The sequence below is a fragment of the Papaver somniferum genome, chromosome 3 (genome assembly GCF_003573695.1).
Source record: "Papaver somniferum cultivar HN1 chromosome 3, ASM357369v1, whole genome shotgun sequence".
Classification (NCBI taxonomy): domain Eukaryota; kingdom Viridiplantae; phylum Streptophyta; class Magnoliopsida; order Ranunculales; family Papaveraceae; genus Papaver; species Papaver somniferum.
Genome location: NC_039360.1, coordinates 36,765,795 through 36,793,158, shown reverse-complemented (window position 1 = coordinate 36,793,158; position 27,364 = coordinate 36,765,795). Strand labels below are relative to the sequence as shown.

At 36.4% G+C, this 27,364-nt stretch overlaps 2 protein-coding genes and 1 pseudogene across 3 annotated transcripts; 2 read left to right on the top strand and 1 right to left on the bottom strand.

Annotated features, from left to right (window-relative positions):
* Positions 1-3,978: 3,978 nt before the first annotated feature.
* Positions 3,979-7,281, top strand: LOC113359301 (DCC family protein At1g52590, chloroplastic-like). Its single transcript, XM_026602959.1, has 6 exons — positions 3,979-4,105; positions 6,216-6,254; positions 6,365-6,396; positions 6,479-6,594; positions 6,812-6,904; positions 7,044-7,281. Exons 1-6 carry the CDS (start codon positions 3,979-3,981, stop codon positions 7,123-7,125), a joined length of 489 nt encoding a protein of 162 aa, XP_026458744.1. The 3' UTR covers positions 7,126-7,281.
* A 178-nt stretch (positions 7,282-7,459) lies between these two features.
* LOC113355866 (formamidopyrimidine-DNA glycosylase) lies at positions 7,460-11,850 on the top strand. Of its 2 annotated transcripts, XM_026598838.1 has the most exons (11): positions 7,460-7,792; positions 7,893-7,944; positions 8,194-8,251; positions 9,017-9,085; positions 9,187-9,312; positions 9,566-9,616; positions 10,259-10,336; positions 10,709-10,808; positions 10,884-10,970; positions 11,224-11,258; positions 11,350-11,850. In XM_026598838.1, exons 1-11 carry the CDS (start codon positions 7,558-7,560, stop codon positions 11,674-11,676), a joined length of 1,218 nt encoding a protein of 405 aa, XP_026454623.1. In that variant the 5' UTR covers positions 7,460-7,557; the 3' UTR covers positions 11,677-11,850. The 2 variants fall into 2 exon arrangements, with proteins under 2 accessions (XP_026454623.1, XP_026454622.1); XM_026598837.1 differs by lacking the exon at positions 10,709-10,808 and having other exon boundaries at positions 10,868-10,970.
* Positions 11,851-12,166: 316 nt separating this feature from the next.
* On the bottom strand, positions 12,167-25,976 carry LOC113359300 (annotated as a pseudogene).
* Between the last annotated feature and the right edge of the window lie 1,388 nt (positions 25,977-27,364).

Below are 27,364 nucleotides of genomic sequence, written 5' to 3'. Positions count from 1 at the left end.
AAGCCTCCCCAATAGTAGGTTTAGACCATAAAATTGACATAGCATTTACCGTCCAACTAGATAAGGTGTGCATGCGCAATAGTTCTAGGAACGAAAGAAAAATTGCACGTCACAAGGCTCGAACTTAAAAGAAAAATGTCTTTAGAAAGAGCATATGTCCATTGGTATGTGTTTCTTGACATCACTTTTCATATTAACATGAGTGAGTTGTAACTCCATTGCCGTCTTCAAAATTACCCATATTGGTCGGGTTTCTGCTTCTTCTGGAGATTAAGCAGCACCAAAAACAAGTCTTGTTGGAGGAATCTCTCATTATATACCATGCACCATTAGCCAAAGTAATAAAATCAAGTGGTCCATCTGTGTTACATTTGGTCCAACCAGGAAACAAAGACATCCATTTTACAAAACTACAAATGACATTCAACTAGGGTCTGGGGGAGGAGGGATGAAGAAATGGTGATTCCGGAGATAAGCAAAGCTAGCTTTAGCAATAACAACACCTTGGTTTTCATTTTCCAAACTAAAGATAAGATTATACCTACTACTCCAAATAGACCACATAATAGAAATAAAGAAACACTTAGATAAATTGGACAAAGCCGAGACAGGATCAATAATCCAGTAAATATCCAATCATGAAAAGATGACGCATAGTAATAAAAAGCAGGCAAGCAAAGTGAAGAAGAGTACCATACAGAGCTAGCAAAGAATCAAAGCATGCATAACGGATTTATTCGAAAATAAACTTCTAGGAAAAATAACATTGTAAATAGACATTCTAACCTGAAGAACAGTTCTAATAAGAATATCGTTTCTAGCTTTCTAGAGAAAAGTTGGATACGATGAGATACCTTAATTTTCCAAATGTACTTCTAAAGATTGTTATTTGGGGAATTTCTAGGACCTCTGAGACCCAAATAAGCAGATTTAAAACTAAATTTTTCATTCTTTGAAAGCTCTCAATTCCTCATATCAGGAGTGTACAGTTGGCTTAAGGAAATAGAGACAGTCTTCTCAACAAAAACATTATCAAAGTGGATATTTAGACTAGTCGAATTCCAGGATCTAATATCATGATTAATAAAGAAAAAGACTTTTCAGTTAAGATTTTGGGTAACTGCAGGGTTTAGTTTAGCAATCCAAAGGTGAGAATCCAGTTATCAAAACAAGGATCAATAAACTGACTATCACCAACAATCCAAGATATAAAAGGTTTATAAGTACCTTAATGGTAAAAAGAATTCTTCGGGTCCGAGAGCAGGTAGAGGGACACTTGGCATTTAAGAAATCATGTTAGGAAATTTCTATCCTTGAGAATATATATTATGGGAGAATCAAGAATCTTCAAAAGCTTCCAGGTGTTCCTAGCAAGCATAGCAAGGTTGTTCAGTTCAGCTTTCCTGAAGCTCATACCTACTTCACACTTAAAGGACCAAAGCATATCCCATCATACCAGATGCAACTTCCTATCCTTGGGATCTAAAATTTCACCCCATCAAAATTTGCATCAGTGGGAATCCATGTTTCTACAACGGGATTCGAGGATACGAAAAACAACCATCTAGTAAATAAGGATAGTCTAGCCAACATGTTTGACAACAGAAGTCCTTGCAGCATGAGACAAGAGTTTATGGTCCAGGAAGTAATGCTAGCATCAACATATAGCAAAATGCTCATATGAGTTTGATTCTGGATATCTGGAAGGAAATAACCATGCACTTCTCACCTAAGTCAAGGGTATGGGTGTCCAGAATAGAAAATAATTTGTTCATCACATAGGTAAGAATTTCCTTACTGAGCAAAACACTGACTTATCAAAGTTGATTTCATGTCCATAGGTTGAGCAATATTTATGAAGATAATCCTTAATGTTCTGAAAATCATGGGAAATAGCCTTGATGAGGAGCAAACAATCATCATCAAAGAGCAAATGAGTAATGGATGAGGCATTTTTGCAGATCTTAATACCTTGAACAAGAACAACTCTATTATATTTACCTATACAAGCTATACAAAGCTTCAGAGCAAATAATGTAGAGGTATGGGGATAAGGGTCGCGTTGTCTCAGACCTTTTTTAGGTTTTATTATACCAGTAAGGACACTATTGACCAGGACAATGTAAGACACCGTACCCAAGTATTGGAGTATCATAGAAATCCAATGTTCACGAAGACCAAGCTCCCGATATTTATTTTTTCAAAATAAATTCATTTAAGTTGATCATAAGCTTTAGACATATCAAGTTTGATAGCATCTAAAAATTATCTTTCCCTTTGTAGTGATTAACATTAAACATTACCTCGCTATACTGCCAGAAATACTCTTCTGGGAACAAGTGCACTTTGGTTTTGAGAGATCAAACCGTCCATCAAAGGATTCAGTTTATTGCCTAAATATTTAAAAGGGATTTTCTTGGCAAAACCGCAGAGGCCAATAGGTATATAAACTAACTTAGACATAAGGACTTTAATAATAACAAATATGTTAGTATGATTCAGAAATTGGAAAAGTGACCAGTTCTATAAATGGTTTGTACCATATCAAATAACAAAATCACCAACAATATCTCAACGCTTCTAGTAAAAAAAAGCATGTGAAACCATCAGGGGCCGAAGTTCTTTTCCATCCCGTTTGAGAAATATCATCCATTATCTCCTCAGGGGAGAGAGGGATGTTGAGAATATTGTTGTCAGCTAAAGAGAATTTAAGGCGGAGATCTTTGAGAATTTAATCTTGAAAGAGTTGAGGGCCGTGTTAGGAGTAAATGTTTTTAAAATAATCAAAAAAGGATAATCATATACTCTTTATTTCGCTTAAACTAGCCCCCAATTCTATTTTTAATCCAGCTAATAACATTTTTTTCTCTAATAAAGAGTGATTCTATGGAAATATGGAGTATATCAATCCTTACAAGAGCCATACCTTTCCGGAAGTATCCTTCCAATATGATTCCTCAAGGGACTATAAGAAAGCCAATCTAGCTTTTAAGTTTAGAGTAGAAGAACAATTAGTAGGATCCGTGGAATAGATATTAGAAAGGCCGGTTCTTGTTGTAGATATATTGGATTTAATATTTTACCAAAAGAAGATATATTCCAATTACCCTAAGCTTTTCTTAGTATTAATAACTTAGTCTTAGCTCATAAACAGGAGAGCCAACTACAAAGGAATTTATTATAACGTCCCTACAAGTGGGATCTCCAATCTACACATCCATGAAGTGGAATGATTCGAGCAAATAATCACCATCAAAATTGAAACCAGTACGAATATAACAATAATCAGAAAAGTTTTCACGTAAAATTATTAGCACAAATTTTTGGGAACAACACTTCAACATTATGTTTTAACAAACACCTATCCAATCTTTCGATAATTAGACGAGCATCAGTTTGCATGTTAGACCAGGAAAACCTCGGAACCGAAAAACCTTGATCATGTAACTCAAAAGCAACATCAAAATTTCTAACATTGTTAAAATCAACATCATCTATATTTAGCCTGCATTTGTATCTGATGTTCCTTATATAGAGTTAAAATTCCCAACAAAGGAAGCAGGACACTAGCAAGGGCAGGGGCGGAACTACAACCACACTTCACCTGGATGAAGCCACCCCCAAAGAAGCCAGAGTACATATTTTCTAAGCCTATTTTTTATTGGGAAGTAGCGTGTCTGTACATTTTTTGGCTTAAGCCAATGCTAATAAAATGCTCAAGCACGGGCTATTCCAAATGTCTAGTTCCACCACTGAGCAAATATATGATATAAAACATATTGACTAGCCCAAAAGAATCTCTAAGGGATTCGTTGGGTTCATATACTCAAAATAAATGGATAATGTCATTGACAGCAACATATATGCCACTAGAGCTGAAGAACCACATTAAGATCCAATTCCCTAATCGATCTCACGCTTAGCGTTTTAATTATTTTTATCCATCTTTTTACAACACTAGTAAAATCATTTTAAAAGATGAGATCAGGATATTACATGGACATTGTTAATAGAGTGTGCACGAAATCAGACTTAAAAATCATGCGATTATGTGATGGCATTTCACAGCTTACATTCGAGGTTCGAGGCTCACAGGTCAATGACGGTTTGTTATAAATTGCTCCAAAACAAAAAAAAGAAGTTCTGACTAGCCAAATACCAAATTTTCCTTTTGTGTAGTATTATAACTTTATTTATGAGACATAAAGGTGTATGATCGATTTAACCAGAACCACAATTAGATATTTGTTACTTTCATTTGTTTAGTCAAGCGATGTTACTTCTACTAGATAATGTCATTAACAGTAACATATATGTCTCTAGAGTTGAAGAACCACATTAAGATCTAATTCCCTAGACGATCTCACATTTTGCGTTTCAGTTATTCGTATCCATCTTTTCCAACACTGGTAAAATCATTTCAAAAGATGAGATCAGGATATTACATGGACATTGTTAATAGAGTGTGCATAAAATCAGACTTGAAACATCATGTAACTATGTGCATGATGGCATTTCAAAGCTTACGTTCGAGGTTCAAGGATCACAGTTCAATGATATTTTCATCACACATGTTAAAAATTGCTCCAAAACAAAAATGAAGTTCTGACCAGAGAAATATCAGATTTTCCTTTTGTATAGTAGTATAACTTTAGTTATGAAATATAAAGGCGTCGTGATCGATTTAACCAGTAACCAAAATTAGACATTCGTTGTTTTCATTTGGTTAGTAATAATCTTATTTTTACTACGTAGAATTAAAATTGTTCCAGAACTGTTCCAACCGAAAAAATGAATAAAATACTTTTACGCCATAATCCTAAATTGGTCAATCTAGACGCAACGTTGCTTTTTGATCTTACGATGTCGGCTCTTTTTTATCATTGTGATTTAAAGTTCAAAGTTCCCCAAAAATAAAAGATACATGTGCATGACTCTATTTATTATGAGATGGGAGGGAGTCGTGACTTAATTTTATGGAGCATGGAGTGATAGTGGCGACATCATGAAGTTTTAATGAGCCGGTGCAAATAGTTAGACGTGGGCATGCATGTTAGTTGTATACTCAACTTGACTTGATTTGCGAGCCGCGTGATGAAGATAATAGTCATATCAGATCGATGTGATTTATATTTGACATATTATGACGAAATCATTGTACACGCCTAAGTTACATAGTAACTAGTCTTTCTTTCCATGGGAAGAACTTTTATTAAAGAGAGTTAGATATTAGTTGTTGGATGCAGTACCTAGTTACATCTAGCCATCATCTACGCAATTAAATTTCTGTTATTTTATTTATATTTTAAGCAAACAAATTCTTATTATTAGGTTGAGCAAAACCCAGCTGTTTTTTTCTCTTTTCATTTAAAAAATATTACAAAAAATATGAAATTTGTCAAGAAAGCACAAAAAGGTTGGCAACCAAACGGCCCTAAATCAAGTCAATCAAAGAAGAGTCTTAAACTCCCAACTAGCAGCAGCAGCTTGAGGTTGTTTGTTGTATGCTGCTTACTTGTTGAATGGAAGTTTGTGTCCGTGATGATAATGAGAAACCAACATTTCTTGCGTGTTTCATTAGTCTGCAGTGTGGTTTACTTAATTAATAATTGAAGTCATCACCATCCTCTACTAATCAACACCTGCTATTAGCTAGTTTCTTAATCACACATTTTCCTTTACTTAACTTTCTTACTTATGGTTTACTAATTGAATGACCAACCAAGCAAAGTAGCAAACCAAATATATGCATTTTATCTTTCGTGTAAGTCTTCTAACGAAGGGTGTGCTGAGTGCATACTCAAACTCATCACTCTTACTTCAATCATACATTTTTTTCATGAACCTGTTCGACTCTTGCTACGTACGTACGTACACCTCATGGAATGAAGGCAGTTTTGGTTGGTCAAACTTGAGGTGCATGCATGGAAGATCGACGACCCACGACAAGGGAAGGTTTTTCTGAAACGGAGTCTTTTGGACTTGTTAGGAACCAGTATTCATTTCATCCAGAATGACATGCCCAACTGGTAGTGGGGCCATCTGGCCTGGTCGGGTCAGCGTAAGGGCCCGACACAGATGTGCTATTAATCAGAAAAGAAAGCTAAGAAAGAAAAAAGGAATCAAATTCCAGATTGCCATTGTGTTGATGAACCACAATTTCGACCTCACGACCTGATGACAAAGAAGAAGAAGTAATTGTGGATTGCGTGAAGGCCACTTCGAATTTCTTCGACCAATTATGTTGTTTGATGGTATGTGCAATTAAAAAGAATACATGCAGTACTAACATGCTTACGATATATTCTTAGCTAGTTGAAATTTTAGATGTCTACTGATACATTTTCAATATTTGTGTTCTCAGGAGTGTGCAACTTATGTAATGGAGGTGTCAAAGGTTAGTTATATATACTCCTAAACATGGAATTTTATTTTTCGCTTGTCTTTTTGTTCGTAATGATCCCAATTATTGTTTTCTTTTATTAGGAGAATGAGGTTTGAACCACTTCAAAGTGAATCTGGTAAGAAGTTGCTGCAGAGGTCCAAAAGAGCACCGGACGATATTTCTAGTGTTGTTCTTGTTGAAAAGGATAGGTAACTAACTAACTAACTAATGCACCGCCATTCTCATTACCATTAATGCTACCTTTATTATTCACTAGTTTATATTAGAGCAGACAAGAATTTACAGACTATTCATGGTGTAAATGCACAATTTGTCCATCAGACGTAATGGCGGCACATTAATGTATCTGTGTTGCATATGTGCAAAAGAAAGACTACCTCTGACAGTAAAATTATGTCTTGCTAGATCATATATCAAGTCAGAAGCAGTACTGAAGATCATGGAATACCTCAATTTGCCTTTTCCTCAGCTTGCACTGTTTCTGCAGTTTGTGCCATTGTAAGCCCCATTCTTTTCTTGTTCCAATTTATATTTTTCTTTTTCTCTTATTCTAGTTTCTGAATTCCCAGTGAAAGCCGATCCATTTATCCAGTGATTTAACCTTTTGTTTTCATTTGCACTATGTAAAAACTTGCAGGTTCATAAGGGATTTTGTATACGACAACGTTGCGGATAATCGCTACAACATCTTTGGCCGCACGGAATCGTGTGAGATATAGTTTATTAGGATAGTTGAGCATGAATGTCAGCTTGATTTATACACTAACTTGCAAGAACATAAAAGATGTCAAGATGAATCCATAGTTTCGTATACAAAGAAAAATAACATCAAAAATTATACTGTATTGTATACCCTTCTGCACTTTGTACCTCAGAGAAGGCAAAATCGTATTCAAGAGAATTGGCTCAGTACACCATATGACATATATGCCCACACAAACCCCTAAAGGCAAGGGGTTTAGCCCGGTCCAGAGGCAGGCCCGTAATTTGGTAAAACTCCACCGTAATATCCCGAATCTATCTACTACGTGAACATCGAAAAGTGAGAGATGAAAAGGTAAAACGAAAAAAGCTTTGTTCAGTTGCAGACAAGACTGAGACTGAGAGAAAAAAGTGCAGGAAAAAAATTGCTTGATACCGGCAACACCACCATGCCTGAGCTACCTGAAGTAGAAGCAGCAAGAAGAGCAATCTCCGATCATTGTATAGGAAAGAAAATCAAAAGCTCAATCATTGCTGATGATTCAAAGGTTATTGATGCTGGTGGTCTATCTCCATCAGAGTTTCAAGCATCTCTTGTTGGTAAAACTATTGTAGCTGCTCATCGAAAAGGCAAAAATTTATGGCTTCAGCTTGATTCTCCTCCTTTTCCTTCTTTTCAATTTGGTAAGTAAACGAATTCAAAACCCCTTCTTTGAAAAAGTAAAAAATTTCATTTTTTTTGTTAGGGTTTTAGAGTGAGTGAAATTTAGTTGTGTTATTTCAGGAATGGCTGGTGCTGTCTATATTAAAGGTGTTGCTGTTACCCAATATAAAAGGTAAGAATCATTTAGGGTTTATGTAAAGGTTTTGAATTTGAATTGTTTTTAAGGAGTTTTACTTCTAATTTTAGGGGTTTTAGTACTATTTTTGAACCAAAATTGTGGAACATTATATGATGATTCCAGTAATGCTTTTGATATTGTGGTATTACTTAGTTACATTTTGAGCATAATCATATTTCGTCTTATCATAATATTCCTTGCATGTCTTTTAACATTCGTAACATACTTGAGTTTTGTTTCCAGGTCTGCAGTAAGTGATACAGATGAGTGGCCTTCCAAGTACTCCAAGTTCTTTATAGAGGTAAGTTATTCATCTGAAACGTATGTGGTCGTAGATTCTTTAGGAAAATGAAAGTTTAAATTTAGTAGGTATTTAGTTCTGATTTATTGAATGCCAACTATGGGACATTTTCCATGCTAGTGTAGTACGAATTCTTCGAAATAGGGGGCTACTTACGGAGCTTGGTTGTCATAACATTAGGCTATTAGGGCAAAAAACATCCCTTGAACATGGGGAAAGTTCATGCATACTGGTGGCAAATATTAGGTGAACAACTTCTTCGGTTATGTAGATATTTGCTGAAAATATTATGGTATTAGCATGTTTATCATCGGGATGTTGTCAAAGTGGGGGATGGTATAAGGCTTTAGCCTCCAGGCCAACATGTAAAGGTGTGTGCAGCTCAAATTAGTTCTGCAGGGGTAACAAAAACTGTAATTTGTCAAAATCCTGTGGATCTGGTTGAGGTGGTTTTTACAGAGCATTTGATCATTTTCTGTAAATGTATGACATACTTCATAGATGATATGTGTTCAATGCATTCCATTTGTAAAAATTTTAACGATGTAATCAACTGCCTAATGGTTTATTATGATTACACTATATATTTGAGCATCAACCACTGCTTACGTGATAATGTAGTATATGGCATGGATATCAAAAGAGCATGTGAACAACAGCCAACATGGTTATCCATAAACATTTTTGTTAATTAAATTTGAACATGCAAGTCGTAGTTTATTTGTCATAACGTATGAATTTTCGTTTCTTTTTTGTTTTATGCAGTTAGATGATGGTTTAGAGATGTCTTTTACTGACAAGCGACGATTCGCCAAAGTGCGCTTGCTCAAAGATGTAGTTTTACCTTCTCAATACTCACTATCAGTTCATTGTCCATTGCATTCTTAGTTGTGTTTTCCCTTCAGTATTTCATGCTGTTGATTTTGTTGGTGCAGCCAACGTTGAAGCCTCCAATCTCCGAGCTTGGTCCAGATGCGCTGCTGGAGCCTATGACAACAGACGAGTTCTTTCAGTTACTGAGAAAGAAGAAGATTGCTATTAAGCCTCTTTTACTTGACCAGGTTAGATATTCTCTCTGTTTTAGCAAAACTGATTGGGGTTACCTTATATGCTTTCTCTTGCTCGTTACAATGCTGAAGTGTCTTATAGGTAGCAATCAGTTGTACACTTCTACTTCAAAATTTATTTCTGGGTCCCAAATATTTTTGTCTTAAGGGGTCCCCTTCAAAATGGTGGATAGGGAAGCTTTATTTATGTTGTGGCTTTCAGAAAGTCTATTGACTGATGATTTGAAATGAATTAAATCATATGCAGAGCTTCATTTCGGGGATTGGCAATTGGATCGCAGATGAAGTGCTTTATCAAGTCAGTTTACTCTACTTATAATCATCCCCCTTTTCAATTTTCATGTATAATTTGTAGTTTCTTCTGCTTGTTTTAAAAGATTCAGCTACTTCCCTCACTGAGCTCGGTGTATTGAATGTGTCAAACTCTAACCTACTGTTGAATGCAAAATTTTCATCATATGCTTGCTCTGAAAGTTGTCTAAGACTTTAAGTTTCTTGTAGAATTACTTTATAGTATAGCAACCACCATATATGATGACTGCAGTATCAAATGAGCGAAAAGTAGCCAAAAAAAGTCCTGAAGCATAAGTTTATGGTTTTCGTTTTGGTTTATTTGAATCAAAGGGCTCGAGTATACAATCGTTGTTAATAAGGTTCAGTTGTTGAATGCCTTGATCCCCTGTTAGTGTTGACAGGCATCATACCATATTGGTTTATTTGAATCAAATGGCTTTAGTGTACAGCCATTATAAATAAGGTTCAGTTGTTGACTGTCTTGTTCCGCTGTTAGTGTTGACAGGCATCATACCATGTTGCTTTTTGGTAAAATTATTCATACATGTTCTTGGTAAATGGAAGTGGTTGAATTTTTCCTTCAAAAGGCTTAATATTCTGCAAAAAATGGAATTTTGGGTATTCACAATACGTTCTCCGATGACAGGCAAGAATTCATCCTCTCCAAGTTTCTTCGAGCTTGTCCAAGGAGCACTGTGAAACTCTGCAAAAGTGCATCAAAGAGGTACGACTGGATTTTGCTTGTGATGTTTGCTTCTTGTTTGTAAAGTTTGTTTTAAATTTACACATTTCTGCCTAAGCATTGGAGCAAATATAGAAAGAAAGGACACTATTATTAGCATGCTTCGTTCAAGGAATTAAAGGCTAGGAAACCAATTCCCTCCAAAACAATAGATTTCCACTGCACTGGTCCAATAGTGCAATGGAATTGGGTTCCAGGGTAAAAACAAAAGTAATTGAATTACCTCAATCAAATGTTAGTTTTTTGGGTTTGAATTCAATTTCTTGGAATTGATTTGAAATCCAAGAATCAGATCACTCCATAATTGAATTCATAGGATTCCGATTCTTCCAACCAAACGAGGTGTATGTGTAGGTTGTAGAGTTTGCGGTTGAAGTTGATGCTGATTGTAGCAAATTTCCAATTGAATGGTTATTTCATTCTCGGTGGAACAAAAAGCCAGGAAAAATGAGCGGTAAGATATTTCTAAATTTACATGAATCATTTTTGATAAATAAATAATTGATTTTACAGGTCATTGATAAGGCAGTTGAAGTTGGAGCTGACAGTAGTCAGTATCCCAGTAATTGGATTTTCAATTCTCGCGAAAAGAAACCTGGCAAGGCCTTTGTTGATGGTTCGGCTCTTGACTCCAATATCATCAGTCATTTCGTGATTGACGTATTAGTTTGTCAACTTTGCTAGTCATGCCCAGCTTCAATACACTAAATTGTTATCCTGTCAAGTGCAATTATAACATTGCTCACTTGTTGCTTATTTGGTTTTTGTTGGCTTACATCAACCAGCTAATTGGATTTGTGCATCTAGTTTGACCCGCTTTCATGTTTTATCCAATGAGTAACACCTTTGCGCTTTCCATTTACTTGCAGGGAAGAAAATTGATTTCATAACGGCAGGAGGCAGGGTATGTATTCCTAGTCAATATTTGCTACTTCTTTATATCTTTTTTTATTTTCTTAAATTTCTGACTTAAAGCGGTCTAATATTTGTTGCAGACAACTGCTTATGTGCCAGACTTGCAAAAGCTTACTGGAGAACAAGCTAAGAAGGCAGCACTTGAACCAAAAGAACAAACGTCAGATGGAGATGAGGATGAAGAAAATCTGGAAGGGAAGAAGGGAAATAAATCAAAACCAAAGAAAGCCCAGACCAAAAAGCCTCCTGCAAAAAGGAAAGGTAAGGCAACTAGTGACAATGATAATGACAGTGAAGATGACGAGATGGAGGAGAAAAAGGTCGCAAAAGGTAAACAATCTAAGGCAAAGGTTGAAACATCAGACAAACCAAAAGGCCGTCAAAGCAAGAACTCAAAGAAAACTTAGAACTTCATATCCTTTATCATATGAACATCTGTTTAATTAGTTTAGAGTTCAAAACTTAATATTTGTAATTTCGGTCATGCTTTGACTTTGAATTGTAGGGAGAAATCACAATTTGATGCAACACTTTTTTTTGGCATTAATAGAAGTGTTATCTGCAACATTTTTTCTGGTAAAGCACAGTTAGAGCAGTGTTATTGACATCATAGCCCACCAATCTGTTGTGAAGCTCACCCATAGAATTACCTGGTTGTCCTGTGCTGTGCTCATCTTATTCCTATTCTAGGAAATTTCAGTGATGAAGCTTCTTGGATAAATTCATTAGACTCGAAATCGATTCGAACGAAGTTAAATGGTTTTCTGAGTCCATGTGAACTTGGAGAAAGCTAACCAAATAATCTTGGTCTATTAATGGAGATAATAATAATAATACCACAATGAACTAGCAACCAGAGCTACAATAAAATGGCGTTCTTAAAGTAAAACAGCCTTATTAGTTAACGACCCTACAGTTGAGGCGGATCTGGCCATTTTCACCAGTAAGTGGACTCAAGCTTCCCATCCTTACCATAGAGCGTTTGAAGTCCTCAAAGAAAGCCAGTGGATCGATTACGTATGACTCCACGATTTCCGAGTGTTGGACTGTTTCCAGCGACAAGTGCTTGATCAGATGGTAGAAGAGCCTCGCCTGACACAAGGTTAATGAAATACTGATTATCAAATGTTGCTGGTGTTGCCAAGTCAAGAGCTGTTAGAGTTGCATTGTTGTCATTTTCAGAGTTGGAGCAAAGCTGTTTCAATGATGCTAGAAATTGTAGGTCGAGGACTGGCCCATCAGAGCTGCTGCTGCTACTGCGGCCCTGAAGACTAGAGCTGAACGTTGAGCACCTAGCTTGACCAATGGTGTGTGCACCTGGAAACGGATGATCGCACAGAGTTTAGCTTTAGAATTCGATGGATCTAGATGGATAATTTAGAGGAAAACACATCACCTGATAGAGCAACCATGTCAGTGTAGTCAAGGCCAACGTTTTGGAACTTGGTGGAGGGTGTTTAAGTCTGAATTTGGAGCTGGAATGTTGTTGTCCGCATCTGTTTTGCTAGCACTCAATCTGTCCTTTCTACCCATTGGAACATCCCACCCAGGTCCACCAGACTGCCATTAAAACACACATTGTCAGCTTACAAAGTGCACCATTATGCTTTCAATTATCGGCTCATAGCTCAGTTAATTAGATGGTAAACATTACCAGAACAACGGAGTCACGCGCAGCAGTAGCAAGAACGTCAGCACGGGAAACAGTCTCAGGACACACAGATTCAAGTTCGCATTTTATTGCATCAATCACAGCAAACTCTCTTAGAGAATTCAAGTTGGGCACTGCAGTCTTTTCTCCAACAAACGTATTTGAATCATCTAGCAAGACGGATGCATCGCAACCCTGCAGCCAATGTACATACACATATCAGTAGTTTAGATTTAAGCTACATATTGTTACTATAAATGTGAATTAATGTACTCACATTAACAAAACAATCATGGAAATGGAGACGAAGAAGCGATGCAGCCATCCGTGGATCATTCATGACAGCTTCCTCAACCTTTGAGTAAATGATGCGTTCAGCGTCAGGGCAAGTATGGTAGTAGGCATCAATTTGGAGAGAAGAAGCACCATTATCAGTACTGAAACAAGCTTAGATGAAAAAGTAGTTATTAGATATGGAAGCGAAGGAGAGGAAAACCCAAAGCAAAACAAGGAGATTAAACACTGCCATTAAGCTAGCTAGGCTTAGCTATACTGATCAAGCAAATGAAAAGATGAGTAGTAGTGCTACAATGAGAGTGGTTCTTGCCAACCCTGCACTCTACTTGGTAATGTTTATAGTGGCAAAGGGAGTGGTTGAGAGAGACATGGTCAAGGTCTTGAAGTTGTCAAGAAGAGCTAGTAGTAATGATGGCATATAACAATGATTTGGTCATACTGATTCCCATGTGATGATTCTTCATGCAAAAGAATACATACGGGAAGGGACTGAATAGAGTGTGCTGTAACCGGAAGTTGAAGATTCAAAAGTAATGCGTCCGTCCGTCCGTCCGTCCGTTAAAAGATTATTTCAACTTCCGGTTACTGCAATGCACACATTTGTTTGGCATTAACAAAAGTGTTATTTGTATCAGTTTTCCCGTCAAACCACACAGTTAGAGCGGAGTTTCTGACATCATGGCCCACTAATCTATATTATAAAGCACACCCATAAAATTACCTGGTTGTCCCTTGTGTGTTTATCAGAAAATGCTACCGGTTTTTCACACCAAATCTTTTTACGTGTCGTCTTGTTATTAGTGGTTCACAGTATTTTGTAGGACTCATCCCTCGCAAATGGGTCAATAGTTTCTAAATCTAGGGGTTGGATGGATATCATTTAGTGGTGTAAGATGTTTAAGAGCAACTGCAGTGGACGAGTAAACCCAAATATTTGGTCCAGTGGGCTGGCGCAGTGGGATGGACTATCGATCAAAATTTGATCAAAGAGTAAAAACCAGACCAAATTTGATCGGCGACCAAGACCAAACCAAAATATAGTCAGGCGTTTATATAATCTCCGCCTACACCACGGACGTTGATATATTCTACGCCACTCATCAGGCACTCGTATAGTTAACGCCCAACGAACAGGTGTTGGTAAAATGTACGCCTGGATGGGGCGTTGGTTAAATGTAGGCCCCGTCGGGCGTACGTAAAGTTAACGCGGGCAACAGGCGTTTATATTCTTAACGCCTAAAGAGAGGCGTTTATATAGTCAACGCCTAAAGTTTTAAAACTTTAGGAAATTTGCTTGGGGCGTTGTCTTTATCAACGCCCCATTTTTTTTATTTTTTTATTTTTGAACCCGGGCGAACGTATAATCTCCGTCCCACACACCAGGCGTTGTTATAGTTCACGCCCCATACCAGGCGTTATCTTTATCAACGCCCCATACCACGCGTTATCTTTATCAACGCCCCATGCCAGGCGTAATCTTTATCTACGCTGGACGATGAAGCGGACTTTATATCAACGCGTGACCAAATTTACTCGTCACCGGCTACGCCACAGGACGGACTAAACCCAAATTTGGTCTTTTTTTTTAGTCTTTGATCTTTAGTTATACTCGCACCACTGTGGACGCTCTAAGAGAGTTAAATATACAGGGTATTCAAGTAAAACTAAAGATATAAAGTGGACATGTTTTTTTGGTAGAATAAAACGGGTTGGAAAATCTAGCTATTTTTTTTTAACAAAAACAAAACACGAGAAAACCGCCCAGACCCAGAACTTATTTTCTTCTTATTTTGAGGGTCCCAGTGAGCCCCGTCCCTCGGAAAACGTGCAGGGGTGCTTTTGTGTCCGGCGATTTTCCCGTGATTCATTTTTCACTTTTGTTTTTTTAATAACAAAAATTACAATACTAGCTAGGTGGAGGTGGTAGTCTCAACAAGAGATGCTCTAAGCAGAGACAATCCCACTGGTAACTCCTATTAATTCACCTAGACCTGAAACATATGTAATAAAGTTTTTACATGAAAAAAAAATGCAAGGAAAACTAATAAAAATAAAAAGTGCAATAAATAGTAAAGCCGCTGATATCCCTAGAAAAAGAAATATACAATACGATATTGGATATGAGGATTATAGCTTGGAATGTTTAGGGTCGTGGAAATCCTTTTACACAAGACTAAATCTCAAAGATATTTAGCCAAATCTTTATTTTTATTTTCATCCTTCCTTGATTCTCACATAGTTGATCCAATAGGTTTAGTTGTAGCATGAATAGATGGTTTGATGTAGTTCACTGGAATATTAATACGATTAAAATCATTTTGAAAAATGACTTTGACTTTATACATTGGTTACTGATTTGTTTCTACGGAGGCCCTTATTAGTATTAGGAACATCCATTGAGATTTTCTGGAAGAATAAGCTGATCAAGCTAATAATGGTAATATTCCTTGGATTGTTGTAGGTGAGTTGATGTTGCTTTTTCGTAAAATTATTCATTCATACATGTTCTTGGTAAATGGAAGTGCTAAAAATTTTCCTTCAAATGGCTTAATATTATTTAAACATTTCAGCCGATACAACTTTTAGCTGCACAAAATGAAGTTTTGGATATTCACGATATGCAATGACAGGCAAGAATTCACCCTCTCTAAGTTTCTTCGAGCTTGTCCAAGGAGCACTGTGAAACTTGGCAAAAGTGCATCAAAGAGGTAAACTGGATTTTGCTTGTGATGTTTGCTTTTTGTTGTTGATGGGAAAAAACGATTTGATGGTTTTTCAGGGAATGGAGAGACGATCGTTCGGACAGAGGATCCTCAACCGAGCAAACTGCCTAACCTCAAACAGATACACTGCACAAAAGTGCTTTGAGTTCGATAGATCAATCTGTAGGACTCCGGCCTAAACCAATAAATGACCTTTATAAGTCAATTCAGTCACAAAGAGGGAAGAGGGTTGATCTATAGGAGGGAAGCTGAGAACTGTGTGAGATCAATGGTGATCAAGGATTGTGAATATGTTTTGGGTTTCTACAAATGAAGAATAAGTTTGAATTCTGCTCAATTCAGAGAGATTGTTGCTCACACGATGACTTTTGGTTAGACGGATGTTGTCTATTCGACCAATCTTATATTGTTCTCAATCGTGTATTCAAAAACTTATTTATATTGCTATAATGTAAACACATTGATCTCCAGAATGTGTAACGGTTGCTCGAGTGAAAGAATGGGAAAGTGGAAAATCGTGGTTTAACCAGTTCCAGGTCGTGCGGAGATTTGGTTGATTGTCCACCTACTACTTTGCTAACTCCCTCAACTGCTTGCACGACTTACTCACATTTCTCATCGTGGATGAACACACGTGCCGTATGCCGCCAGACCAAAACCCTAATTAATATCCCCCATGTGACGTGATTGATGTCTCACGAACGTGAGTCTTCAAGGCAGACGTGTATTTGATTAGTCAGTCGATGACTTGATTAGACGATGAGTCTAAGTATTATCCAGTCGAGCATGATTTCCGAATGCTCCATGATTCATGGATCGAACATGTCTGTTGGGACGTATAGTTCTCGAATGAATGATATTGATAATTGAATCAATATAATGAATATTGATAGTCTGAGCAAATATTGCTCGTCTGAGCAAATATTGCTTGTATGATGAATTATTGAATATTGATAGTTGAATCAATATTCGAGCATCTGAGAAAATATTTCTCATTCGACGAATTACTGAATATTGATAGTTGAATTAATATTCGAGCATTTGAGCAAATATTGCTCATTCGATGGATTACTGAATATTGATAGTTGAACCAATATTCGAGCATTTGAGCAAATATTGCTCATTCGATGGATTACTGAATATTGATAGTTGAACAATATTCGAGAATTTGAGCAAATATTGCTCATTCGATGAATTATTGGTAGCATGACCAAATAAAATATTAATTAAAATATTGGTAACTGGACCGAATATTATATAATTAACCCAGTTGTTGATTGCTGGATCAACAGAAAATTATTAGTGTTTGAACTTGCTCGGGATTATGATTTGCGTTTGAAACCCTAATTTTTGATCAATTGCTGATCAGTTGATGACTTACTGAAAATAAGTCACTAAGTGAATGGGTTACCGGTTACATGGGATGATGATCTACAATGTAGCGCCCAAGTGCTCCAGTGATCATGCACCAAATTCCTTTGTTGACCAGTTGGTGAAAGAATGATCAAATGCTGGTTTAATCATTTATTGAAATAGTGCTCGTATGAGCGTTAGGTAATAAAATCTAGTTATGGAGAGATGAGGGACCGACCAAGGGGTGATGGGACCGGCCTCTTATGGTCGTGGGACCAGATGATGGTTGATTGGGAAAATCCCAAGTTGGTTGGAGATAATTTGGACCCAATATGAACTGTTGAGAGATAATTAGGTCAAAGTTATGAAAGAGTGTGGGACCGACTCCTTGCAAGCCTAATGGACGACCTTGGTCGGTCAAGGTAGCATTCCCATGTCACCATACTATCCGTGCCTCAGTCCTGAGAGCTTTGGTATTTTCTGGTGCGCGTTTGAGCAATATTTGGATTTTCAGAAGAGTTTGATCTTGATTGAAACTCTCGATTTTGCTCAAATGAGCAAGTAGAACTTTGACCGTGCGACCAATATAATAATATTTTAATTTTTGATGTGGGGAGCCTAGTCGGTCATGTGACCATTTGACTTTGTGGTTTTTTCATGGTTTGAGCAATATTTGAGAAAATATTGAAAAACTAGGGTTTTCGCTCAAACGATGGAGTTTCATGAGATGAAGGAAATAATAATATGAGAAAATAAAAAATTGCAAAGTGTGGGGCCGGCCACGGCTAGGGCATGGGCGGCCGGCTAGGTGGCCCTGTCCTGTGACACCTTTCCCTATTTTTTTCATCGTTTGATGGAAAGTATGGAGAAACTAAGAGTTTTGCTCAAACGAGGGACTTTGCTCAAATGAGGGAGTCTTCATGAGATGAGGGAAAATAATTTAAAAAGGTGCGTGACCGGCCGGCCGGTGGGCCCGGTCCCCTTAGGCGCCTCTTTATTATTTTATTAAGATTATTATCTTCCCCATTTTGCACAGGTTTCCTCGTTTGTCCATATTTTCGTGTGTTCGGGTGCTCGTTTGTGCATTATTTGCTAAGTACACTCGCACCATTTTCTCGGGGCTTACTCGGTGGTGGCCCAGATGCCCTGTCAGTGAATATTTATTACTAATTCATGAAATTCATCTTAGAATAATTCATGAAACAGAGTAATAAAAATTACTTGAGTATTTATTACTAACTCATGAAATTCAGCTGAGAATGATTCATTTTCACGATAAGATCATACAAAGATTTTGGTTGGTAACCTAGCCACAAGCTGGGCTCCAAATCCTTTTCTGAATAGCAATGCCTAATCTATGAAAAATAAAACTACCAAAGCCACTACTAGCGCCGTTGCTAACTAAACAATTCTTCAGACGCTTGAAATAACACAAAGTATCTTCACCAAGCTCACCCAAAGTAGAAAAAGCTAAGACAACCAGACCATATATGTGTGAACGCACTTATCCAAGTATTTAGTACGTTTTCGTGAAACAGCACTAGAGATAGCTTTTCCTGGGACGAAAGAACGGACACCTTCACCAATAAAAGGCGAAACACCTGTGAAATCCATACAAATGTCTTGCCCATTCTCCCAATTGAGAACAAGGATATCTGCAGGCCTCAAATACATGTCGTCATCTGTCAGAAAACGAAGAGAAACTTCCTTGCATGCAGGAACACCAGCTTTGTATCAGATGTCAGCAATAATATCCTAAACAAGATCATGTCGAAACTTAATTCCAACATCTTTATCACAGTGAAGCATGTGATGCCCAAAGATGTCCATAGATCTGTTACAACTTGAGAATAAACTATTCTCAACAAACAATGGGATACCAAGTCGATAGCAAAGCAAAAATTTAAATTTTCTTGGTCCGAGGTATTGATTAAGACCACTGATAGGTACAGCTAATAAATAATCTTGTGCATGCTTGACACGATTACACTGCCACAAAATAGAGTCTCTTGCAGACATAGAAACTTGGTTTGGGATTTGCTTCTTAACTGCATCAAAATAAGTGACTGTCAGTGAGTGCATGGAAGGGGGACAGTATCATCGACACAGTAAGAAGAAGTTAGTTCACATACCTGAATAAAATTATGAAGAGCCAACTGATAAGCATAGCCTTTGTCTGTTGAGAATAAATTACCAAGGATCACCTTTTGCACCGAGGCGGTCTGGCTCTGAGAGGAGAGATAGCAGTAGGTACGGGTGTTAGCCATGGTATAAATTCCAATTCCACCATCTTTGATAGGCAAGGTAGCTAATCTATGATGTAAAGGACCAAAACCCCCACCATCTCCAGTGATTAGGAGTCTCAAAGTAATAAAATAAGTTGAGTATCTATTACTAATCCATGGAATCCAGCTGAGGATCAGTCATGAAACGGAGTAACGAGATAAGATAGATTGTTTTATAGGAAGTCAGTTGATGAATGACACGCTAGAATTAATCTATTTGCATAATCGAGATATGATATAATTGAAGCATCATACTCGTTCTTAGGTGGTGTATAATTAGGGAACAACGAGCAACGTGATGTCCTGAAGGTGTTAAGCTCTCTAACAAAAATTATGTCTATGAACCTCCCAATCATCAAGAGATTCTATACATGGTCTCTATACGTAGTTAGGGAACAACGAGAAGCATGACGTCCTGAAGGCGTTAGGATCTATACTCGTATGCAATATGTCTAGGAGCCGCCCAATCATTTTGATTCTATGTAGAGGTGATGATGAAATGTGTGGAGGATCGAACGCTCATCTAAGAGGCCTTTCGAGAAACATATTCATCATAGCTCTGAGAGGAATGTTCGTTTAGTCAGAGATAGTGAAATGGTTCACGAATCATAAAATATGAATCGTCACATACATTCCTGAAGCCGGATCAGAAACATGCAATATCATGATTTTACGATTTTGAACATTGTCGAAAATCCACTATCAACACTTGTTTGTAAAGTTTGTTTTGAAATTACTCATTTCTCTGTATGGAATTTTGTTTATAAAGTTTGTATTGAAAACACTATTATGTGTAGGTTGTAGAGTTTGCGGTTGAAGTTGATGCTGATTGTAACAAATTTCCAACTGAATGTTTTTTTCATTCTCGATGGAAAAAAAAAAAGACAGGAAAAATGAATGGTAAGATAACTATAATATAAGTTTACATGAATCATTTTTAATAGTATTCAGTATGTGAGAATTAAGGAAGGATAAGACAGTTGAAGTTGGAGCTGATAGTAGTCAGTATCCTAGTGATTGGATTTTCCATTCTCGCGAAAAGAAACCTGGCAAGGCCTTTGTTGATGGTTCGGCTCTTGACTCCAGTATCATTAGTCATGTCGTGATTGATGTATTAGTTTGCTAACTTTACTAGTTCTACCCAGCTTCAATACACTAAATTGTTATCCTATCAAGTACAATTATGACATTGCTTACTATTTGGTTTTGGTTGGCTTACACCAACCAGCTAATTGGATTTGTGCATGTAGTTTAATTCGCTTTCATGTTTTATCTGAGGCTAAAATTAAATAACACCTTTGAGCTTTCCGTTTACTTGCAGGGAAGAAAACTGATTTCATAACGGCAGGAGTCAGGGTATGTATTCTTTCACATTTGCTACTTATTTCTTTACTTGTTTTATTTTTCTTAATTTTTTTATTTAAAACGGTTTAATATTCGTTGCAGATAACTGCATATGTGCCAGACTTGCAAAAGCTTACTGGAAAACAAGTTAAGAAGGCACCAGTTGAACCAAAATAACAATCGTCAAATAGAGATGACAACAATGAAGAAAATTTAGAAGGGGACAAGGGAAATAAATGAAAACTAAAGAAATACCAGACCCAAAAGCCTACTGCAAAAAAGATAGGTAAGGTAACCAGTGATAATGATGATAGTGAAGATGACGAGATGGAAGACAAGAAGGTGGTCGAGAAGGTCGCAAAAGGTAAACAATCCACGACAAAGGTTAAAATATCAGACAAACCAAAAGGCCTCCAAGCAATAACTCAAAGAAAAATTAAAACTTCATCTGTTTAATTAGTTTAGAGTTCAAAAGTAAAATTATAATGTGTTTGTAATTTATGTCGTGTTTTGACTTTGAATTGTAGGTCTAAATTACAATTTGATGTAAAATATGCTTGAACAAGTTGATTATCATATTACAATTACAATAGTGTAATACTTAAGAGTACTAGAAATCATGGAAAGCAATATGATTCGAACTGTATCTCAAGTAGAAACCCATTTACTGGTTAAGTCATAATGAATGTAAAAATATTATTAACTCTGCTTGGAAGATGCAAGATGAAAAAGTGGGGGTCTAACAACCACATCCCATATTTCGTTCGGCAATCTGAATGGACAAACTCCAATATACTTTCAAGAGAATCAACTAGACAGTCAGACTCAATCTTTAGAAAAGTATATCAAATATTTATATCTCAATTTATTAATTCAATCTGCAATCAAACAAATAGGAACTTGTAAGCCCGATTGAATAAGATAAATAACTTGGACGGTATCACAAACCAATATCCAAGTGTCAATCAATTCAATCAACAACCCAAAGGCCATATTCAAGAAATGATTGAACTTAACGCATAACCTATGATATTTCAATTATATAAAAAATATAATACGGAAAAGAAATAACACAGGCACCAGAAATTTTGTTAACGAGGAAACCGCAAATGCAGAAGAACCCCGGGACCTAATCCAGCTTTGAACACCATACTGTATTAAGACACTAGCTTACTACCAATGAACTTACTGGAATGTAGTTGAGCCCTAACCAATCTCACAATGATAAAGGTATAATTTCGCTCCTTACGTCTCTGAACCCCACCAGGATTCTACGCACTTGATTCCCTTAGCTGATCTCACCCACAACTAAGAGTTGCTACGATCCAAAGTCGAAGACTTGATAAACAAATCTGTCTCACACAGAAAAGTCTATTGATATAGATAAATTTGTCTCCCACAGAAATACCTATGAGTTTTTTTTCTGTCTTATGATAAATCAAGGTGCACATGAACCAATTGATAAACCGGACTTATATTCCCGAACAACCAAGTATTATCAATCACATCACAATAATATTAATCGTATGGAAGCGAAACAAGATATTGTGGAATCACAAACGATGAGATGAAGATATTTGTGACTTATTTTAATCTTACCTATCGGAGATAAATCTCAAGCAAATATTTGAAAATATAGTACTCAATCACGATAGTAGAAGTAAGATCAGAACACGCAACTACAGATAAAGTAGTTGGGTCTGGCTTCACAATCCCAATGAAGTCTTCAAGTCGTCAATCTACAGGTTTTTGGAATAAACCTAAGGTTAAAGGAGAATCGACTCTAGTCACAACTAGTATTACACGGTAGATGTGGGGATTAGGTTTCCCAGTTGCCACAGTTCTCCCTTATATAGTCTTCAAATCAGGGTTTGATAGCTTTGGAACAAAGCAATCAATATTCACCGTTAGATGAAACCTGATCTAAGAGACAAGCTAAGTTTGCTTGAAACCAAAGAAATATCTCTCCACCGTTAGATGGACTTAGCTTGTTACACACAAATGAAACATACCTTCATTTAGATATGGGTAACCGTACCTAAACGTGTACACTAGGTTGGCTCAAAATTAGTTAACCGAAGTTAGCCATATGAACACTTTCATATCAACCTTATTAATCTTAACCACAGCTAGTTCAAATGACTCAAATGAAACTATTTTTAGAGTTGTTCAGTTGCTATATTCTCATAGAAGTATACAAGAACACAATTGAAACAAAATCGGTTTGATTCACTCGAATCAATTCATGAACATTATAACCACGGTTTGCAAAAGATTGTTTTCCTTATTATATAAATGTATTTGTTCATGGCACAACCGATTCTAGAACATAACCCACTCAAGTATGCAAACGAGTACACATATTTAAGTAGCCGGACTTGGATTGTGTCCGACAGTATGCGAACGGGTACGCATACTTCGACAAATCCCAAACAAAAGTTGAATTATTACGTGTACGGGTACGCATACAATGCTTCCTGGACTTCAACTGAGTTCGCCAGTACGTGTACGGGTACGCATACCAAGGCTTCCAGATTTTACCTAACCTCGTCAGTACGCATACGGGTATGGATACTAAACCGGTCTTGGATCAACATACATGCTAATACGTATACTATGTCTATAATCCAATTATGGTTAAGTGTTCTAAACTATATTTCAATCATTGAAACATTCTTAAAGGATGACAATAGTTGTTTTCACAAACTATTAGCATCAAAGCAATTTTCAAGTTATTGAAATAATCAATACGAAACATTCCAGGTCTACATCAAATGACTGTCTCGCACAAATCATGTAAGATGTTACCAGGCGATTTTCACATGATCATCTTTTGAATTTCGTCAAGAATATAAGATGAACTTGGTTAAAGCGAAAGCTTACCAACACATATTTCGAGATATATGTAAGCGAGTTAAACTCAGCTCGAAATATCAAATGTATATAATCGAATACTATATAGCTATACGACTTTTGTCTCAATATAGGAGATAGAGTAGAAATAGAATTTCCGAGTGATAGATGAGTTGAAGTCTCCACATAACTTTTGTTGATGAAGTTCCACAAGCTCTTATTAGTAGCTCTTCGTCTTCAATTGATGAACGTCGTGAAACCTAAAGCTCCACTAGACAATCTATCCTATTCCGAGACATAACTATAAGTAGACTAGAAATCATGATTTAGAGTTTTGATCACTAAAGTTGACAAACAAGCTTGAGATAGCAACGCTTGCGAGTTTGACCGAGCAGTGATCTAACAATCTCCCCCTTTGTCAATTTTTAGTAACAAAACTATCAATACATATGGATTACAAAATAAATAAACTTTGTAGCTTCTCATCCAAATGCTTGATCTCCTTGATTCTTCAACATTACTCGAAATCTTCGTCACTTACAAGTACTCCAGTGATTCTGAACGTGTTCAACTCAGCATCATAGTTATTGAAGATCCGTATCCATAACAATAAGAAAACAGTTGCTCTCAATCATTGTTATACAGTGGCATAGTATTATTACACAGCATCGAAGTTCAATTGTATCACAACTTTGATAACAATACTACGGTGATATGTGTCACTCTCCCTTAATCAATACTTCATCTCACAATGAAAACCACACCCCTTACATAATGATCCGTAAACCATATGTATTTATAGTGTGAACTACACATTAATTCTCCCTTTTTTGTCAATATAAATTGGCAAAAGTACGAAAACTAGTAGGATCCTAATGAAATTTTCATAGAGATACTTCATGACCAAAAGAGAACATATCAACTTTGTTTCGATGATTTCACATAGTCGAAACTTAGTGTATTCATCAAGGAGTTTATAAAGATACAAGAAAACTCCTACAATATTCTACAGCCGTACTCCCCACAAAGATTTGGGAATTAAGCACAAGTTTAAATGAGAACTCTCCCCCATAAAATGTCATTCCTGAAAGAACAACAAGAGCGACCTTACTTTTACAAGAAACGAAGGATTTCTTTGTACATGATCAAATCAAATGAAATATAAATTTGTATCCAAAAATCTCAATTGAATTAACCACAAAGGAAATGATCAATTCAATTGGCCATGCTCAACATAAGAAAACTTACGGAGAAACACGGTACTTTTAGAAAGATATGGATCAGGGAAAGACCAATACTGCGGAATAAACAAAGGTTCATTCTATCTTTCATCAATATCTGCATAGAGACATGTAATAGACTTAATCTTTGTAAGCAAAAGTTCATCCTATCTTCCATCAATATTTGCATAATGACATAATAGGCTTAACTTTTGTTGTCAAAAATTCATTCTATTTTTTATCAGTATATGCATAATGACATATGATAGACTTAACTTTTGAGCATATATGGGACAATCATATTTAACGTATGCAAACACACATATCCCATAACAAGTTGCAATATATAAAACCAAAAAGATTAATACTGCAAACATCTTCCAAATAACTTAGAATTTAAATAAATAAACCTAAAAACATTACAAGATGAAAACCGTTGGCAATAGCTATTTGTACTCATAATAATTGATATTCCAAACCCTAGTTATCCTTTTTAAAAACACATGAATAAATTATGATAGGAAGTTTCCTAGACATAAATTAAGGTTCTTTATTAACCCCATACCTTTCAATGATACCATCATAGAAGGTATCGCTGATTTCCTTGATTCTCTTGACCGTGGATACTCCATGTTCATGAGTTAGAACACTGACTTTACGATCAACAACATTAGCAATTTGTCTAGCCTTAACGCAATCCACGATGAGTTTCTTATGATTCCGTACCAACATCTTTTCATTAGCAAGGATTTTGGCATGTCCATCTATGAGATTGTATATTTGCAATTGAAGGTTTGCAAACTAGACCTTTGAATCATTCTGAAAACGAGTTAAATCCTTTTCGGGTTCAGCAATCAAAGGATTGTGCTCTTTTCTTGCAAGCATCTTTTTCAAAACAAGATCTTGAACCGAAGCACACCCTTGAGTATCTTCTTCCATATCAAGATCCACAATCTCTCCAGATCTTGAAGAGTTATCCATATAATTTGCTTTTGATGGGGATGGAACAAAACAATATAGTATACATATATGTTTGTGAACAAGAGAAGAAAACCCTTGTTGAGGAAACCCTATGAACTCACTGAAGGAAACACGGACGTTCCAGGACCAGTGACTGAAAGTTAATGAATTAAGATAAATCCAAAATAGAATTTTTTTTATCTCAATAATTTAGAAGATCACTTTTAAATTAGATCACATGATGGAATCAAAAATATCACACACAAAAAAAAAAACTTTTAAACAAACCACTAAAACATATTATATTAGACAGCACACTTGAGCATCCCTAAAACATCATCCTTGCAACTCTCAAGTTAGATACAAGGATGAGAGTATCTGAAATCAGGTAGTGGAGTGAGATTTAATCCCACTACAATCATTGAGAGAAGGGTTATAAATAATATCTGAGGGTTTGTGCCATGCCTCCCTTACCTTCCTTTGATTATAACCAAATACATAGGGATTGGCCATAAACCTTTTTGAACTACCATCAGAAGGATTTTTCTGAGGATCATGTCTAGGACCTATAGAGATAGGTTCTAGAGGATCATAGTTGTGATATTTCCACCTCCTAGACTTAGATCTACCAGTCTTATTCTCATAAATATTGGGAGAGTGTATCCTTGTGGTGAAAGAGTTTACACCAAAAGGAGTAACACGATTCCAGTAGATATTTCGAGATGAGTGATCATTGAAATCCTTTTTATGAGAGAACTAGTTTTCTGCAGGAACGAAATCCATTATAGATGTCGTCAGACGATTTACTCTGTCGACAGTAAAAAGATGCAAATTTTGAAGATCGGAAATCTTTATAGTAAAACAATGAAGAGAATAATGATTCTTTTTCCCACAAAAAGAACAGCATCGTGAACCAGACACATAATTCCCTTGGCTCATAACCTTTTCCCACACATGCGAGTTTTGCTAGTGATTCAAAGCGGGTAATTCCTTGGAGGGAATTTTCATCACTCTTGGAAGTACCTTATGAGTATCTGAAAAAGGTAATGAGGATGGCTTGCTCATTAAAACAGATTTTTCCTTTTTCAAGGTGTTACACTGTTCTTGGGTACATCGAAGGGATGCAACAAGTTTCTCTTTTTCAACACGATGGATGTTTATTTCTGATGAATGAGCCTTGATTAAACGTTCTTCTCTAACTGAGTCTTTTTTAACAGTATCTTCAAGCATACTAATATTTTCACGCTGTAGAGTAGTTTCTTGAACCAAATTTTTGGTATTGTTAGAGAGAGATTCAATAAAGCAATAGAGTTCACGTTCTGTTTCAAGAGACTTCTCAAATTCATCAATGAGATGATCATTCTTTTCTTCAAGTGTCTTGATTTTAGAAACTTGGAATTCAATAGTGT